The sequence below is a fragment of the Amblyomma mixtum genome, chromosome 9 (assembly GCF_055824585.1).
Source record: "Amblyomma mixtum isolate Tamu chromosome 9, ASM5582458v1, whole genome shotgun sequence".
NCBI lineage: Eukaryota > Metazoa > Arthropoda > Arachnida > Ixodida > Ixodidae > Amblyomma > Amblyomma mixtum.
In genome coordinates, this window is record NC_143020.1 from 51,354,649 (window position 1) to 51,365,152 (window position 10,504).

At 45.6% G+C, this 10,504-nt stretch overlaps 2 protein-coding genes across 2 annotated transcripts; one reads left to right on the forward strand and one right to left on the reverse strand.

Annotated features, from left to right (window-relative positions):
* Positions 1–619: 619 nt before the first annotated feature.
* LOC149328974 (uncharacterized) lies at positions 620–2,849 on the forward strand. The gene is made up of 2 exons (XM_089559777.1): positions 620–691; positions 2,427–2,849. The coding sequence occupies exons 1-2, from the start codon at positions 620–622 to the stop codon at positions 2,847–2,849; spliced, it is 495 nt and encodes a 164-aa protein (XP_089415903.1).
* A 4,591-nt stretch (positions 2,850–7,440) lies between these two features.
* Positions 7,441–9,927, reverse strand: LOC149328975 (kunitz-like toxin PcKuz1). The gene is made up of 3 exons (XM_089560254.1): positions 9,858–9,927; positions 8,719–8,748; positions 7,441–7,607 (listed from the first exon to the last, which is right to left on the reverse strand). Exons 1-3 carry the CDS (start codon positions 9,925–9,927, stop codon positions 7,441–7,443), a joined length of 267 nt encoding a protein of 88 aa, XP_089416380.1.
* Between the last annotated feature and the right edge of the window lie 577 nt (positions 9,928–10,504).

A 10,504-nucleotide genomic window follows, 5' to 3' on the forward strand; every position in this document is an offset into this window, starting at 1 on the left:
AGTCATACCAATGGTCAATCAGTTGGACAGGTCAAGGGGACAAGGTCAATGGTCGAGGTCATTTCAAGGTCAAGTCGAGGTCAAATCGAGGACGCGTCAAGGTCTACCACGATTAGGTCACGTAATTGACTTTCGGCTCGCCGAAGAGCCTAAACGCGGCGTTTCCGTGACAGGGCGTACGTCACGCCATCTTTAACCAAGTCTATAAGAGAAGGAGCGTTGGCGCGCCTAGGAATAATACCCCTGTTACACGGACACTTTAATGGCCGGTAAGGAAAACGGCAGTTGGCCGTAACGGCCGTTAGGTGGAGTTATACGGCAGCGCCAGCGCCGTTGGAAAATCCAACGGTGATTGACATCAACGGAGCTCGCCGGTCTCCGTTCCGCCGCCGTTTCCGTCCGTTTCGTCGGGAAGTAGGCAAGATGGCAGCCCCAGCAGCAACGCGTCCCCGCTGCAGGCAAGCGCCCCGCCGCAAAAACGCTTTGCGTGCACAGCGTCACTGAGGCATTTACTGATTAACTTGTGGCAGGACCACCTGGCCGAACTGCGAGCGCAAAAACACAACGCGCCCGTGTACTTAAGAATTACGGCACTCTTCAATCAGCTCGCAAGCGAAGAATGTGGGCACGCTGTGTGCGTGACTGTCAAGCAAATAAAGCACAAGATGGAGAACTTGGCCCAGGCTCACAAGTAAGTTACTATGAATATATTAGTGATTTTTCAGCCGACATAGGGCCTTATCAGGCATGTTCAATGAAATCTGGCGCGCCGCAGGGCCGGACGTGTGTTGCAATGCCAGAGCCAACGCCGAGTTTTGCTTGACATGAGCTCGAACGTGACTTTCTCGACGCTTCGGGCTCATTGTAATGTTCATGCAGCAATGCAGGAATAGCGATCACAGCTTAGCGTAGTACAATTGGTTATAATATGTAGCCGTTTGCCGTAATCAGGGCATGGCCAGCGTAGCCTGACAGAACGTATTTGCGCCGAGAAGTCTGTTCGATCAGAAAGAAAAACGTACGTAGGCCAGATTAGACGCTGCTTGAACGATCGTGCACGGGAACATAGGTTATCGCTAACAACGGGGGAGGGATCTAATTTGGCAAAGCATTGCCTGTCCCGGACTGACTGTCGGCCACGGCTTGATGAGATTAGAGTTCCGGGCAAGAGTCGCGATTCAATCGCACGAGAAAAGTTATGGAAGCTTACTTCATAATGAAAGAAGGAGATGCATGTATAGGTGTTTCTTCGATTGTACTATTCAATAATGAGGTAGCCTTTCTCGATAAGATGATCTAAGTTCAGGCCATGGTGTCACTGATTTTCACATGATGTATCCTTGCGCTGCTCATGCTCAAAGTTTATTCTTTTCTCCTTTTTCCTTTAAATACGTGCTGTGTCCTTTGAATAAAATCAGTGGTAAGTTTGCGCTCGTCCCGTACCCTGTGTTGTGTGTGTGTGTTTCGTGCAACTGCCATGTCTGAAGTATTGAACCAACTAGCCCAACAACACGTTCTACATTCTCCCAAACTTATGTCTTGACATTGTCTATACGATAATAACTTGTATCTTGACTATCAGCTGATTTTCATCGAAGCCTATTGAGCTCGCATCGTAATTCAACAGCGTTGTCCTTGTTGTTTACCTCTTTGCCTGCTGTTTTAACTTACAGCACAAAGAGGTTCATTGTTCTTGGCAGTTTGTACTTGTGCAGAAAAAAAATTCATGTTCATCTCTTACGACATAAAGAAGTGACTCTTAGCTGTACTTTGTTTTTATTTCAGAAAGGAAAGCACTGCTGGCACTGGGTCGGCGGCAACTAAGTGCCCATTTTACAAGCGGCACCTTCCTTGGAAACACCTTCCTTCTGAATGATAGAAGCCTGGTACAGGAGAGCTTTCAGGCGCAACATTTGTTTATTTTGTTTGCATGTAAACACTTGAAATCGACTGACAAACCGAAATTGTTTTTTTGCTTGCCACGTTTGTCGCCGGAGACGGATGGCAGCAAAGTTCAGAGAATTTCATGTTACTGAAACACATGACATGAGCATAAGGCATTGTTGTGTTCAAGAGTACTAAAAATGCACAGATAACTTCAATAAGCGTCACACTCTATGTAGCATAGAAATCATTGCCTAACATTTCCGCCATACTGGATGGCACAATACTTATTACTTTTCATGGAGTTAAAAAAGAGGGCGAGATAGGTAAGGATGCTTATGTTACAAAAGGGTACCAGGGTAGGCTGTGTGCTTTAGGGTGTACCAAAACTCTTTTAGAGAAAACGGCAGCTTTTGCATAAAATTCTGGTATATTGAAATCTTTCTGCACGTTATGTGCACCACTTTCACTCATCATGCAACGCAGTAATAATCCCTTAGAAGCAACATTCGGTAACTTTCCGTTCTTCTTCTTTTCTTAAGCTGGGCATGGTGGAACGGCTGCCAGAGGGTGCTGAGATTATTGCCTCACAGCCACCCTTAGAAGCGCCAAGCAGCCTAGACATCACAAATGTCGAGGCCTCGACCAACGAGGCGTTGACCAGTCTGGCCTCGACCAACGAGGCTTTGACGAGCCAGGCATCACCACCTGCTGCCTCAGCCGAACAAGGCCACATACGGAAAAGGCGACAGCCGACATCATCAATGGAGAAGGTTGTGCTGCTGCTGGAAAGGCAAGAAAACCGTGCCAGAAGCATGCCCAAAAAAGAATATAAGTTGGCCAAAAAGACGGTCAGTCTCCAGGAGGAGGCGAATGACGTTCACCGCGATATGGTGAGCGTTATTCGCCAGTACTTTGAAGGCCGGCAGGAGCGTCAGCCTGACTGCCCAGAGAACGGTGAATAAAAGACCAGTGTGCACACGTGCTCCAAAAATTGCCACAAACTTGCCCAGTCTTTCACGTTCTGTTCATTGTTCACAATTGGATGCATAAAACAAAGCTTTTCAAAGTAGTCATGACTTCAATGAACAAATGTGCTTGGCCAAAGCACGTCGGACACTTTCACCTGACGAGCTCACTGCGTTGCTCACACATACAGTATGCGGAAGCTCCCCGGCTGCTGCTTCAGCACTCCACTGTGTGTCGCACTGATCACGCATGTGTTCCCATACATTGTGGAGGATGCAGCAAGCTCGGACAATGCTGTTGACATTTTCAATATGACACTCAATCATCTTCAAGACCCTGAATCTAGCCTTCAATCTCCTAAAGGCATTCTCAACAACACGCCTCGCTTTTGAGAGAGTGTAATTGAACATTTGCACTGTAGGGTTGCTTGCACTCATGTGTGGGAAAGGCTTCATCAAGTGACGCTGCAATGGAAAGGCCTGGTCACAGAGGAGGACCGCTCCTATTGGCATCCCGTCAATATTTTGGGTTGGTAGAGTGAAGAGATCACTCCCTACTACGTCCGGTAGTATAGAGCCTCTGTACACTGCTGCGTCATGATTGCGTCCTGGAGACCCTACATTAACAAACATGAACTTGTAGTTGTGGTCAACAACAGCAAGAAAAAATATGCTATACAAGCCCTTGTAGTTGTAATAGTCCTGCGTGTTTCCTTTGGTTGACGAGACTTTTATATGGCAACCGTCCAGCGCGCCAAAGCCCTGCGGAAAGCCTGCGCAGGCTTCGAACTGTCGCACGTGGTGTCTAACATTGTTCATTGACGAAACCCGCACAACCTGGGGCTCAAGAACATCTACAACAACGTCACAAAACTCGCGGAAGATCAGGTTTACGGATGGCCGACCCACGCCGAAAAGATGCGCCACAGTCTTTTCCTCTGCCGATGTGGCGAGTCTGTACAGAGAGAGGGCGACGCGCTGGTGTAGGGGTATGCAAGCTCGCATGTTCGTATCCTCCCCTGTTAGTGAGGGACACGAGCTCACGATATATGCAAATGTGGAACGGGTCACGCGAAAGTTGGCTTTCAAGTCTTCATCCGACAACGTCGGCACGGTGGTGTTGTACCAAGACGGTGGTCTGGAAAGCATCCACACACTCCTTTGCCTGGCAGACATCGCCACAGCGAGTGCAGCGAGGCTGCGACACCGCCTTCTTGCCGCTTTCCGCTTCTTCTTGACAGACGCTTTCTGAACGCGCACAGCTTGCAGTTCAGCGCTTTTTGCTGACAAGGCCTCGTAGTGCGCAACCAGGAGAAGCAAATCGGGTGGACGATCACGGTCGCATTCATGAAGCGGCCGGCTAAGCGCCATTCCACGGCTCGTCTCGGGTTCGCGTCGCGAAGTCCCACCACGTTCAACACACCACCTGCTGAATCGCGCAGACGGTCAATCGCGATACGAAAGAAAAAAAGAAATGCACTGTGGTGCTGCGGTTAGTACAAGCGATGGAACGTGAAATGGGACGCTCCACCACATTGAAACCACAATAAGCAGTACTGTAGTACCACAACAAACGCAGCCGTTTTGCAACGCCATAAATCGGATTGGATCGGCTAAATAAGCTTCTCCGCTTGTTTTGCAAGCAACTCTTGGAAATAGTTAGAAAAACACAATGCACAGCATGTAGCGCAGAAAATTATTAGATCAACAAATTTTTTTTGAGTTGGCGAGGTAAAAAGTTCAAGTGTCACGTGATAAATCGCCGAAACGGTAGTGAACCGACCGAACATGTAAAGTGCCGTGGGAGCGCAGCCACCACCGTTCCGTTCCCACGGCCGTTACGGCATTCAACTACCGTTTGCGTTAACGGCCGTTGCAATTGCCAGTGTAACAGGAGTATTAGTCTACATGCGGTGGTCAGCCCCGCCACTGTGGCTCAGTGGTTACGGCGCTCGGCTGCTCACCCGAAAAACGCAGGAGGCGAAATTCTAGAGGCCTGTGTACTGTTCGATGTCAGTGCATGTTAAAGAACCCCAGTTTGTCGAAATTTCCAGAGCCCTTCACTACGGCGTCCCTCATAGCCTGAGTCGCTTTGGGACGTTAAACCCCAATAAACCAAACCAAACCAAATATGCGGTGTTCACGTGCTAGGCCGAGCCGTCAGGGCTGCAGCAGAGGCGCGCCTTAGCAAGAATTCCAAAAGTAGTGTTCACGTGTTAGGCGCCTGAGCGGCAGTGCGCCTACGCACGAAGTCCACATGGGCTGTTCACGTGCTAGGCCGTGACGCCATGCGTCCAGGCGCGCATAAATAGCAGCTGTGGAGTATCCTTGCAGTCAGAGCCATGGAGTTCAGTACTGAACAATGGTGTCTAGACTCTAGATACAACGGGCACTTGCCCTTGTCCGGCCCCATCTAAGCTAAATAAGCGTTTTACCCTAGAACTAACCTAGTTTGAACCAAAGCATACAACACAATGTAGTACTTACTTTGATCTCGTCATACATACATTAGGTTGGGGCAACCTATCAAGAAATAAAAATAATCAGGGATCTCGTCTTACAGAGAGAACCAATCCAAGCCTCGCTTAATGTTTCGCTGATTTCCACCAAGACAAAGGTCTTTACCGACAACCACAGTTTAATCGTAGCTGTCACCAAGAATCATCAATAATAAAAGGCATTCACGTTAGAAGTGCGTTAATTAGTTGAACAACGAGACAGTTTAAAATAGTTAACCTCGCTTTAGCTTTGGCTAAACCCACTGAGAAGCGGTAGCATCACGATGGTTTAGCTCCAAAATGCGAAAGAAACGGTCAACGAACAGAATAACAAGGTTTTGCCAGGCTAAAGCATCGTGATGCTGCGCCTTCTATCTCGGTTTAAACTAAGCTAAAGCACTATTAATTTTATTATTTCACTCCCTTCTTTATCTCTTCCCTTACGCCGCAGTTCGGTTATGTCAGACAGGTTCTGCGTCAATTCCTTTCCTCAAAACAAATTTCCAGTTTCAATATTCTATTAGTTCACACTCATCGAATCACGAATGTTACTTGAGAAAATTTCTGTAAACAGTATGAAGCACAATAGATGGCCCCTACATGCAGCCATTAACGGCCTCAGTGGTAGAAAAATTACCATGCGACTGCTCTGCACGTTAGATGTGAGCTGCACGGTGACGGTAATGTAGCAGAAAATAAAGACCTGCGTTGCCATGTGCTCTGTGGTTTCATGTATGAATCCTTCAACTAAGCACTGATGGAAGCGATTATTTCAAATTGTAAATTTACTTTGTTTTTCATTAAGATTTATATTATAATTTAGCGCCTGTTTGGTCTCGTCGTTCCTTTCATGGTGATATCCCTGGACTTTCATCTCCTACATTGCCTGATATACATTTGTTGTTGATGTAGTTTAGTGTATTCAGCGTTTTTTCCGGTTAACTGTGAAGTGTGATGTGTTTGAACGTTTTTTTGCTGTTCCTAATTTTCTGTTGCTTTCTGCTAATCCTATTTTGTAAAGCGTCGCACGCGACTTGCCGCTACCTGCCAGGCGCTGCCATACAGCCCAATGAGGCTTCGGCAGGCCTGAATCTGTAAAATGTCTTTGCAGTGCAGAATAAACTGATTTATTGATTGATAGATAGATTGATTGATTGATTGATTGATTGATTGATTGATTGATTGATTGATTGATTGATTGATTGATTGATTGATTGATTGATTGAAAGCAGCCTCATGACTAAAATATCAGTGTTATGTGTTTATTTCGCACTGGGCTCAGGACTGTTTTCAACTCTGCGTAACAACAGCGCAGCGTGAGCATGCAGTGCTCTTTTGAGCAGAATATGATGCGTGGTTAAGTGTTGTCAAAGAAGAAGATAAATAAAACCGACATTTTTAAAAAGAAATTGTTACGGGCCTGTTTTTTTTATTTTCAATTGCAAGTTTTGTTATCTTCATTTGTTATTGAGCCGCCACGGTGGCTCAGAGGTTATGGCGCTCGAATGCTGACCCGAAAGACGCGGGTTCGTTACCGGCCGCGTCGGTCGAATTTCGCTTCCAGCGAAATTCGAGCGGCCCGTGTACTGTGCGACGTCAGTGCACGTTAAAGAACCCCAGGTGGTCAAAATTTTCGGAGCCCTCCACTACGGCGTCTCTCATAGCCTGAGTCGCTTTGGGACGTTAAACCCCATAAACCAAACCAAACCAAACCGTAATTTTATTTTGGTGGGCTATATCACAAACATGAACTCTTTAACAATTCTAAAGCTTTAGAAGGTTTAAAAGTAGCACTGAAATCATTCTTCAAATGCGTAAAATAATCTAGGCACCCATTTTGTAATTTAAAAAGGAACGCCTAAAAATATTCAAGAAAAGGTCTACCTAAGAAGTTTTCTAGCCATATACAAGCGTAGCGTTACCAATGCTAAAAGAGGGCTAGTAAACGTCTAAGTCACAAGCGTGGCACGTTGACGTCGAGCGGCAAAAAAATATTCAATGTAAACTTTTTTTGAAACTTTTATTTCTTCATGCTTTCTGCGTTTTTGGCCCACGCGCATCACAGAGAGCAGACTGCGAGCTGCGTGTTATTATTTTGATAGGCAGTTTCTTTCGCATTCCTCCTGCTCTTGGAAATTGTTGCAGTTTGGGCAGCATCCTCCCCATTTGAAGGGCTCGCATTTCCTGGTCGTAGAGTTGAAATAGTACTTCGGCACAAGCGCAAGGCATGGTCCAACTCTTTGAGGTTCCTTGCAACCTGCACGGAAGAGGCACAATAATCTCGGCATAACTCCACGACTCTGAGCATTAACGTTCACACACATATTTATTTCCTGATCCCGCTCTACATCTTCCTCGGTAAGGCTCTTAAGAAACAGAGTCCTTGCTTATTGCAGTGGCGTGCCACTGCGTCTGTGTAGCGGTTTCATGTTATTGCTTAAAATTTAAAATTGCTTTTTGATTTGTCGTTTTTAATTCACTCTGTTACTTTCCACTAAAGCTACAAAGTTTCAATACTTCAACAGGAATAATTATGCTCTTCTGCACAATTAAATGCAGCTCTAAATTATCAAAGTAAGCGCTGCGCTGTACATTTTGTGCAGCTAAGGAGACCCTCATTTCATAAACATTATTTGGGCCTGATTGTTTAGAGTAGAACCTACTTTTTATTGCGCCAAAAGTATCAACGAACGACATTGGCATGCAAACTTGGGATTGGGATGCAAGTGCGCAAAATATTTTTCCGCTTTTCGGTGGTTATCTAGGTATCCGAACAGAAAGCACTGCATATGAACAATCCTATTTTATGCTTATGAAATCCCCTATTGCAAACTTGCGTGAGTGCATAGTGAAAAACGCGCAAGAATTTTAAATGGTGCATAAACTGTATAGTATAAAGTAATCTACGTAATATATATAGTATATAATATATAGATCCTTGCTTGTTCGTACTTTTAAACCCCCTAGCATGTCAACCAACCAACTACCCGAGGTTTCCATACTAGGACATTGTGTCCTCATGCTTGTTTGCTGAAAATATTCCATGAAACCTGTGAATCATGAATTGGGCACAGGATGTAATGTTTGTGTACAAGACGCACCGCCTTCAACCTTCCACGCTTCTTATTTAGCCTTCTAGGTTCTATAATCGAGTTCGTGCTACGTCTTCAACCCCTGGAATGATTTGAAGTAATGGTAATATGTCTTCCCCATTCCTCTCAACACACACGCTCCCAAAGTGCCAGTGTACATCCCGTTTTGCACAGAGATATTCTGTATAACCTGAACAAAATTGAGTAGCTCGAGAAATTAAAGGGATTTCTGAAACAGAAACCTAAGTGTAGATAGTTATAAAACTCGAAACATACCGTCTGGATAGGTGCATTTTGCAGGGTCCTCTGGAAGAAGAAATGCATAATTTTTGGCGGGAATTAGGTCACAATTTGCGCTCTACTCATTTGGAAACAAATAAAAATTTAACAGTCAGTGAAGTAGAACAAACTCTGTCTGTAGAGGGGGAATTTTTTTAAAGATTTTCAAATGCAAAAAGACTACTGAGTTGGCGGACCGCATATCTGCCTAAATAGGTGAGCACCACTCACATACTTCACAGAACTGCTTTGGGCTTTCTCTGAACTCGAGCCTTCTCCCCCCCCCCCCTACCTTGTCCTTCCTTGGAAATGCCCCCCCTTTCTTTCTCCTTCCAGTGCCAGCCTATTTTGTTTGCCTTGTTCTCATTTCCCTGTGCCACGCTGACTAATCCTCTTATCTGAGTTTTACAGGTCCACCCAGCGCCTCCCCCCCGTCGCAGCCCCTTCAAAGCCTTTGTTCATTACACACCCCCCGGATGTAAGTTTTTCCACTATTGCAGCTTAACGAATCAAGGTTCACCTCCCTCCCCTTCCTGACACGCATCCCCTCTCACACCACTTTCCTTCCCCCACCCGGGGCCTCGCTCCTCGGAGCGAAGGCCCTATTTAATCCCTGCCAATGATGAACGCTTTGCCCAGACGAAGACAAGTCCCCTTGTCGAAACGATGGCTCAAGCAACCTGATGTTTTCCCCTCCCTTGTTCATTTTGTGATCGCCAAGGACCATCTACCCCACCCTCCCTCTACCAAGGACTATAGTTATATGAGATATTCAGGGCGCAATGAATATCATTGCTCAAATTTGTTTTCTGTAACATTCATAGTGCGTCTTTCTGATCTTCTCAGTGATGTTACTTTTCATTGGTCTTTGAATATTGTTGCACCATTTCTGACTGCTATTCATACCAAAAACACGCAATTGAGGAGTGATGTAGGGCGTCCCGCTTCTCAAGCGGTCCATGTTCTGGGGATTATTCAGCCAGAGAATAAAACCATGGTCACGAGAGAACAACATTGTACTTAAATGATGAGTTTTCGAAAAAGTTTCTGAGTGCTGATAATTTACAAGATATTTTGCGTGTGTCCTTTTCATCTTAAATGCGGACAAAATACGATCTATGGAAATAAAATCTTACCACAGTCTTGGCAACATACAAAGACCGCGAGGAAAACAGCCACGATGACTGAAGAGAATACTTCGTTCATGGCTTCTGCTGAAAGAATTGAAAACCTTGGAGTAAAGCTCCATCTTTTATACACTGAACGAGCGTCCTCGTAAAAAGCAAGTAGCACATATCACGAATAAAATCAAAACGTTTTTTTTATGTGTGGTATACCTCCGCTGTGTTTTCCCACATGCGGCCGGGTGGAGAATTTATCGTTGTGCCTTTTTTTGGCCTCTAGTACCAGGCATACAGACAGATGTGGCGAGTAGTTCTTTCAACCCGGAGCAAAATCTCAAATTCAACAGCAACATGGCACGTGGCAGTATAACTTTTGAGGAAAGTGAGCGCTGCTTTCATGGCAAAGCTATAACTCTTTACCTGATAGAAGTACAGGAATATTTCAGTAACATAGCCGATATTATTGTGCTTAGGCCATTCCAGCCTCGATGAGGTCAACGTGGGGGCACATGAACTGCAAATAGAACAAACATAGACTGTTTTGTCAAGGGCTTTAAACTAAGAGCCAAGTGACGGTTGCGCTACTGTCGTTGGCAACGTGGCCGCTCCTCGGCCATGCTTCGCTGCTCCAGCACTTCCTCTGTGGGGTTCAAGCGAAC

Coding starts and splice junctions, on each gene's coding strand:
- LOC149328974 (XM_089559777.1), top strand. CDS start 620: ATGTGGGCACGCTGTGTGCGTGACTGTCAAGCAAATAAAGCACAAGAT. Junction 692..2,426: donor AACTTGGCCCAGGCTCACAA/GTAAGTTACTAT, acceptor TCTTTTCTTAAG/CTGGGCATGGTGGAACGGCT.
- LOC149328975 (XM_089560254.1), bottom strand. CDS start 9,927: ATGAACGAAGTATTCTCTTCAGTCATCGTGGCTGTTTTCCTCGCGGTC. Junction 8,749..9,857: donor TGTATGTTGCCAAGACTGTG/GTAAGATTTTAT, acceptor TTCTTCTTCCAG/AGGACCCTGCAAAATGCACC. Junction 7,608..8,718: donor AAAATGCACCTATCCAGACG/GTATGTTTCGAG, acceptor TCTTCCGTGCAG/GTTGCAAGGAACCTCAAAGA.